The sequence below is a fragment of the Tympanuchus pallidicinctus genome, unplaced genomic scaffold, assembly GCF_026119805.1.
Source record: "Tympanuchus pallidicinctus isolate F22 unplaced genomic scaffold, pur_lepc_1.0 scaffold28, whole genome shotgun sequence".
Taxonomy (NCBI): domain Eukaryota; kingdom Metazoa; phylum Chordata; class Aves; order Galliformes; family Phasianidae; genus Tympanuchus; species Tympanuchus pallidicinctus.
Genome location: NW_026294745.1, coordinates 3,844,834 through 3,862,336, shown reverse-complemented (window position 1 = coordinate 3,862,336; position 17,503 = coordinate 3,844,834). Strand labels below are relative to the sequence as shown.

The window sequence follows — 17,503 nt, the reverse complement described above, 5'->3', positions numbered from 1 at the left end:
ATCGGTGCTACTTCTGAAACTGACACTAACTTACAGAACAGATCTGTACTGTCACTTGAACACAGCATTTTCTCATTGTGTGGTTGATGGCGTTTTCTGAGTGCTAGCAAAGCATGTAGTCTCAAAGTTTATTCTGAATGACCAGCCTTAAAGCTTTCAGCAGAGCAGGTGTTACTGCAGAAAAATATTTGTATTCCCTGGCATGTATTCTATGAAGGGACAAAGTGGTTATAAGTTCTTGTAGCTACATTTTAATTTATGTTGTTTAGAGTTGGCTGCAGTAAATTGGGTTTTGCTGCTTTTCTGTCTGCCAAGCATAATGCAATTCTCATTAAGCTCAACTAAAGGTTTGGCTTAGCAGAACTGTTCTAGCATTCGTACCTGCTGCAAAGGGAAACCTCAGCAGTTACTTCTTGTAATTTTGTGAACACTATTTAGGTAACTGTATGCATTATTTCTGCTGTTCTTGCAATAGCTATTGCGCACTTTACTAAAGAGTCTTCACGTTATTTTCCCGTTCTGTCTGCGCGTTTTGCTCGGCTCACGACAGATTCGGTGGACGAGGGAGAGCTCAAAACGCGAGAGAGAGCTCTAAGCCCAACCACGTGCTGCAGCACACCGTGCCAAAGCAACGTGCTCGGCCGGCTCCGGCAGCCCCAGCCGCGGGGTCGTTTGGGTGCCGGCAGCATAGCGGCGCTTCTGGGCGCCCGGCTAGGGGCTGCCTCCTGCGGCTCGGCTCCGGGCGGGTGGAGCCCCGGCAGCTGGGCAGGGGGCGGCGGGAGCGGTGGCTCTCGGCTCTCCGGGGGCCGGGGCCGGACCGGGCGGCCCCGCTCCGCCCCGTTCCGCCCCGCTCCGCGCCCCGCTGCCCGCGGATTGGGGCTGCCGGGCTGCCCGGTGCGAGGCGGGGCTTGGGCGGTGGGCTTATTTATCTATTTGTTTGCCTCGTCGTCATTTTTTTTTTTTTTCTCTGGCTATTTTCGCGACGCTCCCCGACTTAAATCTCTGCCTCTGTCAATAGCAAGCGCGGCTCGCGTAGGATGGGCCGGGGCCGGCGGAGGCGGGCGGGCGGGAGGGCCGGGGCGGGCGGCACGAGCCGGGCTCCAGCCGCGCTGCATCCGCTGGGGCGGCAGCTCCCCGCCGGCCGCTGCGCCCGCCGGCCCCGAGCGCACTGAGCGGTCCGCTGCTATGGCCTTCGGAGGGGATTCGCGTTCGCCCCCTCCCTCTCGTGCAGAAAGTCAGACAAGTCTATGAGGGAACTGAGAACTTCAGGAGAGGGGAGGGGGAAAAAAAAAAAAAAAAAAAAAAAACAAACGCCAAAAAAGCCGGGAGAACAACGATAGCAAACCTGCCTCCGTGTTCGGATGATCCCTGGGCTGATCAGCAACAGCCAGAGGTAAACTTTGGTGCAGTGGCACCGCTCCGGGCTGCGAGCCGAGCCGTTCCTATTTCTGCATTGAAAGGAGCGGGTTTTCACGGCGTCATCTGTCTTGAAGCTAGGAGGGAGGCTAGGGGAGGGTTCGAGGTGAAGAAGTCAGTCCTCTCTCCGAAGGAAATGTTTTTTGTGCTCAACATGACCTTTTCTGAAAATGCAGCCTCTCCAGCGGACTGATTTTTATTTTGACTGGGAAGTGTGTGAAACTGAGCCCTAACTTCCCACAAACCCTAGGATGTGCACTGCTGGGATTAGCAATATGGGGCATCTGTTGTCACCTCTCCTCTTGAGCCTGGCAGCACTTTTTTCAAAAGGTAAGTCTCCATCTCTGTCTGTCTTATTGCATCTTGTTTATTTTCTATACGCAGATTCTGTCCCATCTCTCTGTGATGCCTTGAATGTTGTTACTGACAATTAATGATTGGAGGATTTGGGACAAGTCAAGTGTTAGTAAAGAAAAAAAAAAAACATATCTTGATGGGAAATCCTAAGTGGCAAGATTTTTCCTTCCTGTACCCCTTTATTGGAACATTTTTTGCCTGTAGGGTACATTTTTGCTCCTGTAGATGCTGATGATCACATGAGCTGGTAATTCAGTTTTGGATAGTGAAGGGTTCTGTTGAAATCTGAAATCTTTGGGGTATGGGCTGCTGGAGTTTGCTGCTCTGCTGTTATCAGCTGTGTAATTTTTCAGATTAAAAATCCCATATCTCAGGCTTGGCAGTGTTTTGCTGAACCAGAGAAATATGTGCGTGCTGAAATGTTTAAAAGCTGTGATGTGAGCCTGAAGCAGGCGCCTGGTGTTCTGCACACTGAATAGAGTTTGACTGTCCTGACAGCACGACTTCGGAGGACTCCGTGTTATCTTGTTACCCTCAAGTGTGTTTACAGTAGAGAAAACCAGCATGTATACAATGTACTCATTTGTGTGGGCCTCTTTTGAACTTCTGGGTGATGGCCTCGGCCAAAAGGTGAACGCATTTTTTGCAGTAGTTACTCCAGATGAGCATTCCTGTGTGATGTAAGTTGGGACAAATGTACTGAGAAGGCATTGTACATTAACAGCTATAATCTGGCAGGGAAACAAAATCGGAAGCTCCCACCATGTGCTCAGTCTTCAGCAAGAAATAATAGCATATGCATTTAATCTGTGAGTTTTCAAACATACTGGTAAGGAGTTCTGCACCGAGAGAGCTCACTGATCAAATTAAGTGTTGCTTACTTGTAACACCTTTTCATATATTAAGATGTCAACACTTTCCTTTTTGATGAAGTGAGTTATTTTTACTCATTACTTTGTACCCAAAACTGAACTGACAGAAGGGAAAATACACAGCTGCCTATTTCTCTGGTGGTTCCCTATAAAACAAACAGAACACATCCCTTTCTTCCTTTAGAACAGGTTGAGAAGGAAGGGAACAAAATAAGTCTTCTCCAATGTAACTTAACTGCAGTGCCTACATGAGCACAGTTTAAAAGTTGTGATTGGAAATGCATTAGCAGCAGGAGTTGGAACTCTGAGACTGCTTCCACTTTGCACACAAGAAGCTTTTGATTGCCCAGCTAGACTATAAATCATGTACTTCATTATAAGCAATATCAGTGCTTCAGATAGGCTAACAACGCAGTAAGAACATGAAGTTTTTCATCTTTTTTTTTTTTTGTGTGTGTGAATGTGTTTCAGTTTGCAGCTTTAACACTGCAATAACAGTGTTTGACTGCGATGCCAGCTTACTGAAATGTCAGAGTGTGAGAGGCATTGCAGTCCCACAGAGTTCAGTGCTTTCTTTACTGCCATCTCAGCAACAATAACATTCAGATACAAATTTGTTCTTAGACGTTACTTACGTCTCCTTTGAAAGATAAACAGGCAGAAAATTGAGCTTGGATAGGAGGTCTCTTAGGTAGAAAGAAAATGCTGTAGAAACTGGTGGGTGAGGGTTTTTTTTCCTGGATATTATGAAGTCTCATTAAATCCAATATTTCTTGAAACTGGATACAGAAGATCCCCTTAGAATTACTGGCATCTTCTGTGTTATTTATTTTGCACTTCAGATATCTACATGCTGCTGTATGACTGCAGGGATTTCCTGCTCTTCAGTAATACAGATATCTTCTATCTTTAATGTAATTGTCTATGTCTGTGCTGGGTAACAGACTCTATCCGCACTTCTATGCCTTAGCACACTGTGAAAAGACCAGAGTGCTCTGGAGATTTACAGCATGAAATAGACAGTGTGTGAGGTTGATTCTCCCTCTGCCCCCTTGAAAAAGATTAAAAACCAACAACAGGACATACTTTTTACTGCTACAGGGCATGTTTCTTTGATGCCTTTCTGTTACTAATAGAAAAACTCTAATTTATGACACGATAACAAAGTTTTCTTAAAGAGATACAGGATCTTCTAACCTACAACAGCAATCAGCTGTCTATTGTGCACAGGTCTGTTGCTGATTACTCAGAACCATGGCAACACACCTTCTCACTGCGCAGTTTCAGGTAATGATGTTGAAGACTTGAAAATTCTATTGCAGTTTTGCTTTGCTTTTATCTTGTATACAAAGAAAATAGCTCCAGCCTGAGAAGTGAAATGTTGTTTTCAATAAAGAGCTTCATGTTCTTATCAGACAAGTTGTCACTGATGATATAATCCTTGCTTTTTAATAAGTTTTCAGCCTTAAAATATAAACATGCATGCATACATATCTCTCTACCCCCAAGAGAGGCTGTAAGGCTATATAACTGTAATTAGGGACACAGGTCCATTTTGCAGCTTTGTCATTGACTGGAAGGTTTCTGAACCAGTTGGAGGGGGCTATTGCTTGCCCTCAGTCAGCTGGGCTTGTTGCTATTTGGTGTCACCTGAGAAACAGATTCCCCAGAAACCTTCATTTAAAATGTAGCCAGGCCCAGCTGATGTGGAAACTCACTAATATAAACAGGTTCCATAATGTGGGCATTTGGTCCCTTGCTAAAGGGAAAGATCTCTCATTAGATTTGTTCAGCTAGAACAAAAATTGTTGTACTGTAAACACTAAATTCCATGCTTGGTACAAGTTTATTATATACTTAAATCTCCTAATATTTATACATCCTATATATATATATACACATAGAATGTATACTGTGAGACTTAAGACTAAGGAACCTTTTACATTATGAATATATGTTGTCAAATTAAAATATTCATTTCAAATTTCAGCTCTGAAGTTGAGAGCAGCAAAACCAAGAATATTGTAGTGACTTACAGCCTGCGTTCTGATGAGCTTTCCATGTTCTTTGTCATCCTGGGCTGAAATTTTCCTTCAAGCCTCTTTTCAATGAGATCTCAGGTCACATAGCTGCTGTTCTCATTTTTTTTTCCCTTGGTTTTTATAAAAGCATGGCTTGGCAAATGTGTTGGGCAAAATTACCTTGCATGCGCTGAAGAGTGCTCTGTACAGGCTGTGGATGCTCTGTTCACAGTGATGCCCATCATCTGTTATGGGAAGGCTGGGGGGGGCGAAATCTCCTAGAAACCCAACCCCTAAAGGTTTAGTTTGGTATATTTTAGTACTCTGTGAAACCTCTTGAACCCATGGATTCTCATGTTATAGAATGTTTTTCTCTTGCTATGGCCAAGCTTTCTCTCTGCTATTTCACTGATTTTTGTGATGATACTTAATGGCAGAACATGTTGAATATGCTGAAAGAATTCATTATGACTTCAGTGCATTGCATCCTTGTGAACTGTAGCTGTACAGGAAGCCATAGTCCTCCTTTTAGCTTCCCTTGTACATCCACAGGCTTCAGTGGGAGCAGTGCTGCACAAAATGCAAGGCAGCTGAGCTCGTTGGGTGTGTTCCATCTTCAGAATGCTGCAGGCCATTTTGACGATATTTGTGTGCAGACTGAAGTGACAGTGAAGTGTGCTGTGAACCCAGTGTAAATAGAAATGGAAAATGAGAAGCTGAGGAGTGCAACAACTTGTCTTTCAGCACTGCTTACTTTGTATCGTTACTCTGGAACACAGATAACACAGGGATGGAAAATGGTATTGTACGTGAGAATAAAATTGAAGGTTATTATATTTGATTTAAGATATATTTCCTCCAACCCTCCCTTATGGTGCCTAGATGGGAGTTCAGAATCGAATTTCAATTCGTGTTGACAGATTTTGATGGTGATGATGAGGGACATGTGGCTTTTCTCAAAGTAACTGCACTGACAGTACTTGTGGGCAGACTGCTCCCAGGCACCTGCTGCTCTTGCTGTGCAATTGGGATGTATAGAAAACACACTGCATGCTGATTTCAGATGGCTGCTACTTAGGTGATCATAAAGTGCCAGTATGGTCAGTAAGAGCATTTCTCCTAGGTGCTGTCTGTATGCAGAAATCAAAACAGGTTAACCTGAAAATCCGAGAGATAGAAGAAATCTTCCTAGCTTAGTGTTCAAGCTGTTTCCATAAAGGCAAAGTTCTTGTTCTTTGCCTCAGCTACACCGAACTCGCTGCCTTTTCAGGCGTTATGCGAGGGAAGGAGAAACTGAGTTGCACATTGCATTCTGTTGCTTGCCAGCATACTTCTGGGAGAAGCTCAGTTCTGGTTTCTTTTAGAAAAATAATAAATTCTGTAAAAACAAAACAAAAACAAACAAAACAAAACCAAAAAATTCTACAGCTAGCCCCATGTTTTATTTGTCAGCTGCAGTACTCGCTTAATGTGATTTGGCTTCTAGTATTTCCCTGTAATGTTCTCATTTTTTACTTGTGTCTTTTCTGTTATTATTTCCCTGGGACTGTCAGGCTTTGTGACACCAACCAATGTTTTAGATGTTAATAAAAGTAGCTTTATTCAATAAGGATGAGTTTTATTTAATAAAAGAATCGAAAGATAACCTGACTTTTCAGCTGCATTCACATTAAATCAACCTCCTGAGGTGGTTGTGGATTCCACGTTTAGTGACAGTCTCACTGGTCCTAGGATGCACAAACCCGACTCCAGACAGATTGGTTGCAGAAAAGCTCAAGAGGTACCTGAGATTCATTGCAGGCTTGGTTTATAATGCATTACATTAAAATACTTGATTTTCACCAGTCTTAATAATGTTGCCTGCTGCAGTATTAATGGTAATTCAGAATGAAGTGGATTTGAAATACTTCAGAGACATTTAGATAATGCTGATTATTATGAGTGGATTTAAGGTTCATATTTGAGTATGTTAGGCTGCTTCAGCCTCCTGTGTAGGGAGAAATTTTACTCTAGAAAGACAATTGATTTCTTCTTATATTGAATAGGCTTGGTTCCAATGTAAGGTGCTAGTCTGGTCCTGCAGAGCTGATGGATTGAAAGCCTTCCTACTCCAAAGAGTACAGCTTGGAGGCTTGCCCAAGCACCACACATTCTGCAATTTAGTAGTGCAACATACACAAAAGGATGATATAACTTCTAGGTCTGTGATATAAGATATTGGGTCCAGCTGTAGGTCCACTGTGGGTGTGATCCCAGATCATATTTAAATCAGTATACATGTTTTCATTGCCTCTGGCAAGCTTTAATTCAGAGTGTAGACAGAGTTTTCTGGTGCAGTGTTTTTCAGCCATGGCCCACACAGCAGTGGTGATTCATGGAACATCTGAGCAGTGTTGTGAAACCAGTGCCAGACATCTCATGTGTGCAAGCTAGAAAAGAACACTGAGAAAATAAATGTAGCAAGGATGCATTCAGAGTACATCCTGGTTTCTCTTTGGTTGTAAGCTAAAACATTTGTGACAGTACTGTGCAAGATGGTCTAGATTTCTTTCAGAAATGTTAGTTTGCTCTTGTCCTTAAAAAGGTTTGATGAAAAACCACTGTAGTGAGGCTAACTGCAATAATTTAAAGTACATTTCTCTGAACAGTTTGGTATTACCTTAATACATTGGACACAGCAGTTGATAATGTGAATATTTCTAATCTACTCCAGCACAGGTTTGCTAAAATCAGCATTGAATAGTGGCTCAGTGAAGCAAGGTAGGAGTAGTCATGAGCAACTCAACCAGACATCTGTGCTGCTGGGTCAGTTAACTTCCTAAGAGGCTCTTTCTGTATTCTCTGAGGATGTATGTTGGCTTTCACACTCCTAGACTAGATTTTTTAAAAATTAAGATTTCTAGAAAGATTTTGGAGGTAGTTTTCTGTATTGCAGATGATTGATTGCCTACATGAAAGATGCTCAGCAAGATTGCGTTCATTTTTGGTTCTTGTACAGTCCTTGTAGAAATGGTTGGCAGTGGCTCAGCTAGGACAATGCCATACTTTAAATCTGCAAAATGTAGGCCCTCTTCTTTCCTTCTGCTGTCAGTTCTCTTTCTCACCGGTCCTTCTAGATCCCTTTTTAAAGTTTCTTAGAATTGACTTGAAAGAAGTCTTGGTGTTATTTCAGTGGATTGTATTTTGAGGCTCTCAGTGGGCAAGGATCAATGTGGAGCTAAATAGCTCTGATAACACTTCTTAATGTAATAAATATGTTAAAAAAAAAAAAAAAAAAAAGGAAATTAAAAACCACCCAAAACAACAGCAACAAACCCAAACCAAAACCACATTATCAGTTACCTGCTTGTCATCTTTAGCACATTTACAGAAGCTTGCTTGAGCTCAGAAGCGTGTACCCCCTCGATCTGGCATAGGATGTCTTGAAATGATCAGCAATACGGGACTTAGGGCGAACTGAGCAAATCCTATTCTGTCCAGTGGAGGGCAGAGGTGCGTGTGCATTCTGTAAGTTTATTACCACACAGTTACTCTGTAAGCAGCACAAGATGAGGACTTCTAGAGTTTTCATTGCCCTGTCATCTTTACACCAATTGTTACTGTCTTACTCGCTTTAGGGTCTCTTTTAACTCAGATCATAGGAGTTGGGCTCTTTGTTAGATATTGTTTGCCTACAGAATTTGGCTCAAATGTAAACATCAGAAGAACTTGGCCTAGCCTCTATAGAAGAGTTTGGAAAAGGAACACATACAAAGGAGGTATCTCCCAGTATAGTGAGTTGGTACACATCTGATTTATGACTGATTGGATCTTGTCATCTAGATTCTAGTGGCAAGAGTGCTTTTTCCAAGATTTAATGGACATTTAGTTGGTGTGAGCTTTGTGGTGTCCTTGTTAGTGAAACAGTTGTTATGCCTTCAATGATTCACAGAAGCCAAGTATTGCTTTTTAAAGCTTGATACAATGCTCTCCATAGATCATTCCCTTGCTTACTAAGGGTTTATCAGTTAAGACTCTTTTATTCCATACCCTTGTCCATACCATTGGGCAAACAGTTGTACAGGGATCATGACTTCAGCTGTGCTCTGCTCTCTCCTTTGTGGTTGACTGTGTCCCCTGCAGCACTTGTCTGATAAGAGATGATTTCTTGCATACAGAACACTTGTGCACAGTAGGATGCTGTTATATACTTCTGACTCTTTGACACCATCTGCCCACTAAAGTGGTTTTAATGGGTTTCCACTGAGCCAGGCTGTACTACAGCCCTGACAGCATGCTCCCTGTTCTTAAAAAATAAACAGAATCTTTTTAGAAAATCTATCTGTGAACATTGGCTTCTGCAAGAAAAATGATGATTACATACCACTTGATTTTCTGGAATCAGAAATATCTCTTTTTGATGGGAAAATGACTGATAGTGCTAGGTTGCTTTGCTGTTGCTTTTAATGATCTTATTAAGCATTATTTCTTGTCCCTTTTTTTGTCAGATATTACTGTCCATTTGCAGAAATGCAGTAGTTTCCCCTCACTGGCATTCTCTTCTTTCTTATGAAAGCTGAGGAATGCAGTGCTTTGCTATGGTGATTTAGGTGTCAGGGTACCCGCTGGCTTTCTGTAACCTTTGGAAAATTACTTCAACTCTCTTTCTCTTCCCCTTTGTCTACTCTGAATGCAGGTTCATTAGAGAAGGATCTGTTTACTTGCTGTTTAGCTAGCACCTGACCCTCTTCTCAGATGAGATGTACATTTTACCATGTTAGAAGTGATTAATTACTTCTCAGTGTCTGAGTTACAAATTGGAACATAGCATTCTGATTGCCCTGGTCACTGGACAGCATTAAGAACTCTGAGTTCTGTTAGAATAGAGAATAAGAGCATCTTAATGGAAAACAATAAAAATGAGATAAAGGCATCTCTGCAGTTAAATATGTTGTAGAGCTTACCTAGATCCCATCCCTTAATGTTAAATTAATAAATTATCTAAATCTTTTCAGACAGTGGCATGGTATATAGGAAGCAAAGCTCTTTATGAAAAGTAGTCATAAAGATGATTTTATTTCCTTTCATAAGCTGTGTTACTAATCTGTTAAAGAAACCCACCTGATTTTAAACATCTGTATTAGTAATGTCAAAAACCACTTAATCCTGTGGTTTTTTTTTTGAAGGTGGTACTGGTGTTAGAAATACTGCATTCTTCCTGTTCCCCTTCAAGTCTTTGGGGTTTATTTTAAGCTCCTTCATATGAATAAGATGCAAACAGGAAGGATAGCAGTGCTGTTTGAGAAGAACTCATGAAAGGAACTTTGGCCAGTCTCTTCTGTTATTGAGCTTTGATCTCCTCAGCAAAACAAATGAAATTTTCTGAAACTCTTAAATGGTGAAACATCTCTGGTGGAGGACAATGGAAATTCTAATGTTTAGTTTCAAACCAAAATATTGAAATGTCAGAATTTATCATAACACAGATCAAACTTAATTCCATCCATCTATTCTTAACTCATGTTGCAAGCAGATAAAATAGATTTCTGCTTTTTTTTTTCCATAATTGTCTGGTCTTTTTTTTTTTTTTTTTTTTTTAGCATTCCTTTCTTTGCATAACAGAAGCTCTTACATTTTGCAAATCCCCTTGATGTCCTTCCTTGACCCGCTGGCAGAAAGTGATATTGACATGGTTTTTGTTTACTCCTCAGTTGAAATTTGTTTTCAGAGGTTGCATAGCTCTTGCAAATAGACCTTGCCTTCTGCTCTGGTTCTGGTAAAAGAAAAGAAAAAAGGTGGTACTGCATTGTGAGGTCCTACAGACACCCTGCAACTTGGGAGGAAGTGATAATGAAATGATGTAGTATTTTATACTCAACTAAAACTGTTAAATGCTGTGAAAATATAGAAACAATAAATCTTTTGGAGTCAAGATCCAGATTTCAAGAGGAAATGTATGGAAATGATGAAATTTGAATGTGGATAATAGTTATAAGAAGACCTCCCTAGAATTTAAAAACTGCATTCCACAGGCATAGCACTGTCACTGTACTTGAGCACCTCCAGTAATCTGTTCCCTGGCGTTTTCATTTTCATTCCTTTGTAGAAAAACTGTGATTAGAGAAATCAGATGTAGAAGCTTATAGATTGGCATGGGAATGAATCCTAAATGGTTAAAAGCGTGACATTCATCACTTGGAATATCTGTGATTGCTGTATTCAGCTGATTGATTAGCCTTGTCAAAGTAACTTCACATTCCATAATCAACAAATCATCAACAGTTTTGAAAGAAGTATTAGAATAACGAAGGCAAAGTCATTCAAGTTAGATAAAGACATGACTATCGGTAAGAAACACTATCCCAGTTTTCCCTCAGCATATTCCTTTCTGTGACTTAGCTGAAATTTTGAGAGGGGCAGGAAAGGCCACCAAGGAAGTTGATAATGTGATCGCTGATCTTTATGCCTTGGGATTCAGCTATAATACTCCAAACTGAAATAGACACTGCTTGGCTGTATGCTGAATGTTTTGATGAGCGAGCTGAAAGGTTCTGAAGACATCTTCATATTCTTCATCCGGCCAAAATTCTGTAGCAGTGATAAGAGACTGCAGTGTGATACTGGAGATCACATGGGTGTTTCTGGGAAGAAATTTGGACTTCAGTTCCTAGCCTCAGTCATGTAGCTGTGATAACTTTCAGTTACCGCCAATGGCTGCTGTTTCAAGTGTTTCCAAAAAGCTGAGCATCCCCTTTTCATAATCATGGACCCGGGCCAGCCTAGCAATTTCTCTTTGGCTTTTTGTTCTGTATTGAGCTTTACAGACTACTATTGTATGAGATCTCTCACATCTGCCTATCACTCAGGCAGTTCCCAGTTCTTAGTCACTTGTTTTTTTTCTTTCCTTATGAACTAGAGCTGTGACTAAATCGCTTAGTCTTAATGGCTCATCATATCTTGTGTGGGCTTCCTGTTTCCGACCTGTTTTCTCTTCCACTGCCAGAATGTACGCACTAGTAGACAAATGCCATCTGGGAATTATAAAGCTGTCACCAGCGTTACTGCTGTAGTTTGTGTGTATAGAGATGCAAAGACTATTAAAAGGGCTGACTAATCTGCTTTGGAGTAGTAATTTTCTAAAATGATGTCCGTCCTGATTCTTGAGGCATCCAGCTTTTTTGCTTAAAATCTGAAAGCTCACAAGAGTTTTATTTTATTACAGCTGAATGGTTGAACCAGTGTGGGGTTAAGCGGCTGTTTGAGCCATGGTCCAATACCTAATTAATCCTTGATGGGATGCAAATAAATATTTTTGTTGTGTGAAAGCAGTATCGTTATATTTATTTCTAAACTCTTTTTAAGATGTCAGCATGTAGCCTTAAGGATGTGAAAGACGGAGCTTGTCAGCTTCCCTGCCTGCTCAGAATTAGTCTGAGCCTATTGGAAATGAAAGGTTCAGAGAGCACAGATGGAATAGATTGAAGTAGCAGCTTTGAGTGAATTGAAAGGGTAAGCTTACTGGCTAATAGTGATCTCAATGGGCAGAAAGATACCCAATAGATATAGATTGCAGTTGTCAGACTTGGTGAAGTCCTCAAAGGAACTGCTCAAGGATTTTGCTTTCCAGTCCCAGCCCATGGTAGCCTTTTTTCAACTAAAATATCTTTTTCTTCCTTGTAATAAAAGTAAAACATGGAGTATATAATATTTATTGAATTATTGAGGCAGAAACTTTTCTCTAATTGGTTGACTTCTTTAAGATAACAATATTGTACAGATGCATCTACTTAGAGATTATATTTCTTCATTCTGTAGACGAAAGCTAGATTTGCAGAAGCATTTTAATTTGAACTTAGGTACCAGAATGAGTATTGAGATGTTGAGTTAGTCTCAGCATTTTGATGCGTGCTTTCAAGAAAGTCCATCCAGAAATGTTGCAGTGGGAGGTGGTGAATGCTGAATGCTGTGAAACCTCCCACACCAACTGAGAGAGCAGAGCAACAGAAAATCTGGGTTCTGAATTGTCTGAAAATTTTACTACAATTCCCAGCTCAGTGGACCGAATCTTGGCTGGGCTTTAAGAATGCTGATATGATATTAGCAACTATTAATATTGCACCAAAATTTAATCAAGTGATCTTTTAAGTTTTGGCTTCAATTGGTTTCACTTAAAGAAGAGAATGATCTCATACTTAACAGCTCTATTTAAGCAGTACTTTGACTTAAACCTAGAAAAGAAATGTAGCCTCTGCTTTTTTATGTTTTTAAATCTGTATTCATGTCTTCAAGTTGATCTTTAAGAAATTCAGTGAGCTGTTTGAGATTTATATACCATTTTATTATATAAATTTTTAATGCATGAAGATAGGAGACAAAAAGTAAATAGTGCAACTGGTTGCCAGTCTATGAAAGGTGCAGAATCATTTGAAATTGTGCTATTGTTTTCATTGTAAATGACCTTTGTTTTTAATTCGGATTTTGTTTCACTCTGTATACTCAAATTCACTGTTAGCTTCTGCTAGAACTGGGGATTCTCTCATATCCCCTGCACCTCAGCTTGTCACTATACTGCACTTTTCCGATATGTGCAAAATAAAAAGCTTAAAAGGAAAAGATGGAATACATGATATCCCTGTAAAGTTCCTAAAGCAATACAAATACCAGGTGAGATTATGGGGAAAAATAGCAGAGAAGTATTGTCCTGTCTACAGAGGGGCTGGAGTGTTAGGAAGAACAAGATGGCAATAAATGATGAGAATTGTCAGTGGCACCGGAGGGTGGGGACCAGTATCTGTGTTGAATCAGCCTTCCTTTTTCTTGCCTTCTATGGAGCAGCACAAAGGGACTGAAAATCTGCAAGTCCTTGTGTCCTTTCAAAGCAGCATCCTATTGATTTCATTGTTCTTAAGACGTTCATTGATCATAGAACTGAACAACCTTCTCCTTTACTAGGGTTAAGCAAACTGCTGATACCATGCTAGGTAGTTTTTTCTCATTCCCAGACAAAGATTTTACATTGCATGTACAGCAAAATCCATATCTGCTTCCTGAAGTTTAATTCTTGCTACATTGATTCAGAGCTGGTTAATATCACAATATCTACTTCCTTTTTAGGATTTCCTCTTTCCTCAAATTGATGCTCCCAGAAAGAAAGTGGTGCTTGGTTTTCCTCATTTTGCTTTCTTACATTACTTTCTTATAATTTATAACATACTGTGAAGTCAAATTTATTTCAAAGCTGACCAAACTTGCAGTTTTCAGGAAAAATCTTCTTTTTTTTTTTTTCCTCTTAAAAATCCCCAGGCCTGCTATTTTTTCAAATGCTTAGGAGCTGCAGGTGGGTGTGCTGATTACACATCATTTAGAGACACTGGCTACTGAGACATGATTTAAGACATGAGAATAATTCAGTAGTTTCTCCTGTGTGTTCCCATTGAATATCTAGTGGGCAGTTTGTTCAGAGGCAGTTTTCTCTTGGGGGGGCTGTTTGCCTACACAACCCCATAGTTAACATGCCAAAGACCTCCTTGTTTACTTTTATTTCTTTTGAGGGGACAGAAAGAAAAAAATGTTGTAGAGATTCATTTTGCTGCTGTTTTTGGAACATGGTGTAGCAGTTCAGAGCATCTCCATTATATTAATATGGCATATTAATGCTGTTAGGTGTGGTTTTGATAGGTTTCTGTTTTGTTTTCCTGCACTGAATACGTATGGGCATGTAATGCTGTCATCTGGAGTTGAGAGCTAAATCCTAATGACCACATTCATAACTAATGAATCTTGAACGCTTGCTTGTGGTTGAATACAATAGATTATTGCATGAAACTACATTCCTAGCTTCTGACAGCTCCTGCACCATCCTCATAATGCCCACCTATCCCACGTATCTTCTTTTCTTTGGTAACACATCTGATAGGTTTTAGCACAAAGCAGAATTTTTTTTTTTTTAAAAAAAGCATATATTAAAAAAGAATATGTGAGACAGTGTAAAACTATTCGAATTTGACTATTAATTCAGGAAAAAAATGGAACAAAATTAACACAGCCTTGGCAGAAGTTTACAGCTTTGAAAAAAACGGGGCCTCAGAGGAGCAGTAGGACTCAGGTTTGATTAAAGTGGGATTTCAGAAATTCTCTGCACTGAATGAAATAAAAAGATATTCTATTTAATTAGTTCTGTGGAGGGACAAGAGGTATTTCTCACTCATTGGCTTTCTATGGAGCCTTTAAAACGTGGAGTATGTCTGTAACTATTTTGGTAGACTTATTTTTTGACTCAAGGGAATTATGCTGGATTTCAAACTTTTTGATAACTTTCCACAGACAGACTGGGGAATGTTCCTATTAAAGCACACAGACTTTCTGCAGTCCTGCTGTGTAATTTTTCTTCCTGGTGGGAACCGTTCATATTGGGATCAAATGCCTTTGAGGGAGAGATGTTCAGAAGGAAATGAACCTGTTGATTTGTCTCAAGATTGCCTCAGTGCTGCTCCATCTAGATTGCTGCTTGTTTATGTCAGAAGATGCCCACAGTCTAGAGCCACTTAGCTGGAGCTACAAGAGTCACTTTTTTTATATACTAATGACACTTTTTTTTTTTTTAAATTGTAATGCAGGAAAAGAAACGTATTTTACTGGAACTAATCTTGGGTTATGCCAATATAACAGAGATGAAATTTAATTCCAAAAATTTATAATTGAGTAAAACTGTGCCTTTCTTCAGTATAGTGCTTTTGACCAGGTAATTTCAAACTATTTCCTGAAAGAATTTTATGCACAGAGAGACTAAAAGAATTCAGGTATGAAAACTGGCACGGCCTCAGTAGACTGGCTCCTGTTCCAGATGCAGGTTAATTGCTTTGGATTTACATGGCAGTTCACAGGGTCAGAACTTGGCTTACTCTTAGAAAATTTAGCTTTCTTTTCATGTTGAAGAGCCTGGTTAAAATCCATTAAGTTTGGATTGATTGGCTTATTTTTCACAAATTTGAAGGTGTGCTTGAAAGAATGGAAGGTTAGAGTGCTTCGTGTTTTATTCTTGGCTGGTTTGATGTTCAAAGGATGTTTGAGAATTCTAACAATGAAATAAGTGTTTTACCATTGATCTTAAGTTGAAAACATGATTTCCATGTTTTCCAAAATGTAGGGCTACTTGTGTCTTTTTCTCTTCACTGTAATATTGAAACTTTCACATCTAAAAAACTTAGATTAATCCAGGTATCCATTAACAGAAACAGCAGCAAAATGTTTAAGATAAGCACCTGCAACCCTTTGTTAATAATAGCCCACCCTCTACCTTTAAGTGTCCAGTTGTGGTAGTGCTTTTTGTTCAGGAATCAGCTGTAGTAATTTGTGTAATGGAGAAAGCAACTGTTACAGAGCAATTCTGAATGATCAAATTTTATCGGTTCATAAAAACCTTGGAGGTTAATAACTTTGTTTTGTGAAACAGATGCTTAATTCCGAGCCTGGGCAATTGCCTCTTTTATGTTTGGAAAGGAAAAAAAAAAGGATGTTTTGGACTACAGTTGACTGTGTAATTGTATACGACAGATGTATTAAATTAGCCTTTCTCAAAGCTTTTGGAGTTCTGCCCCTCTGAATTGTAAATTTTACTTGACTTTCTCATTTGCAGGTTGCATGAGACCATTCTGTGTGTTTCACATATCTTGAGACAAGATATTCCAAATTTGCTGTGAGCTTTCAGACTTACATACGGATAGAAGACAAATTCTTTAGCATTTATGATTCAGATTATGAAGTAAATGGGGAGATAGGAGGGGATCCTTAAGAAGAAGTGCTTCCATGCTTTTGATTTGCCTAAATCCAGAACTTGAATGCTCTATGTTTAATGTTCCAGTTTGTGCCACAGTCTGCTTTCAGTGCACCAGGGCATTCTGCACACATTTAATGAACCAGGCGCTTCTGAAGTCTTATTAACAATATCTGAATTGTATTTGAGCCCATGTCCTCATACTCTGTTGAAAACAGGACGGTCTTTTATGAAATGGGATGCTGTGTGTGTGAAGGTAGGACTCGTGGAACATAGTTTTCATCTGGTTTTCAAAGGACCCCTACTAAATTCAGCTACATCTCATCTTTATGTGAAGGTGGAGCAGTTTCTGTGGAATTACTATGGGTTTACTTTGCCTTAACAGGAAACAGATTTTATTCCCTTGATTTTAACAGGAGAAACTTTAGTTAGAATCACTTCTGCCTTCACAGCGCACACCTTTGATACTTGTGCTTTCCCTGGTTCTATTTCCTGATATGCTAAGCTTTTTCTGAATCTATTCCTCAAAAGCTGGCATCTGTTTTTGACTTTAAAGATGACCTTAAAACTTTGTGTTTGAATTGCCCGTTTTATGTTTTCGTCTTTCCAGTGTATCAAAAAAGAAAGAATATGAATTTCTTATTTGGAGGGAACATCTTTGGTACAGTCATAAAATTAATTTCTTGTTAAAATAAAAAAATGGACGTTAAAAATTATTTTTCAGTGAAAGTGCCAATTTATGAAATAATTGTACCAGGTAACAGTTTAAAGTACAAGTAGCTTATAACACGAAAATTAACGTTCTCCAATGACAGTAGGAAAAATTACAAAAAATTAAGCTCTGTTGTTCTCAGGAAATTGAAGATTACTGGAACAATGACTTGTCCTTAGAATGGAAACTTATTTGACTAAATGCATACTTACACAATTACAAGCTGAATGTATTCTTGAGACGTTTTAGAAGGACACCTCAGAAAAATTTGATCTGATGATAGAGCAATGAATTCACTGCATTCTGGATTGAGTGCAAGAAGAATTTGATTCTTGAATGGCTATAAGAATGAAAGTGTAATACAACACTGAAT

The 17,503-nt window shown here is 39.6% G+C and overlaps 1 protein-coding gene across 3 annotated transcripts in view; it reads left to right on the top strand.

Moving 5' to 3' along the window:
• Nucleotides 1-17,503, top strand: part of TMEM132D (transmembrane protein 132D) — a 215,712-nt gene that overhangs the window by 19,495 nt on the left and 178,714 nt on the right. Inside the window, exon 1 of one of the 3 annotated variants that reach the window (XM_052690815.1) lies at nt 1,108-1,746. The exons of 1 other annotated variant lie outside the window; for it this stretch is intronic. In XM_052690815.1, the coding sequence (XP_052546775.1) occupies nt 1,668-1,746 (79 nt within the window). In that variant the 5' untranslated portion in view covers nt 1,108-1,667. Of the gene's footprint in view, nt 1-1,107; nt 1,747-17,503 lie in introns of those variants that run through there. One more of the 3 variants, XM_052690817.1, reaches the window with a different exon arrangement.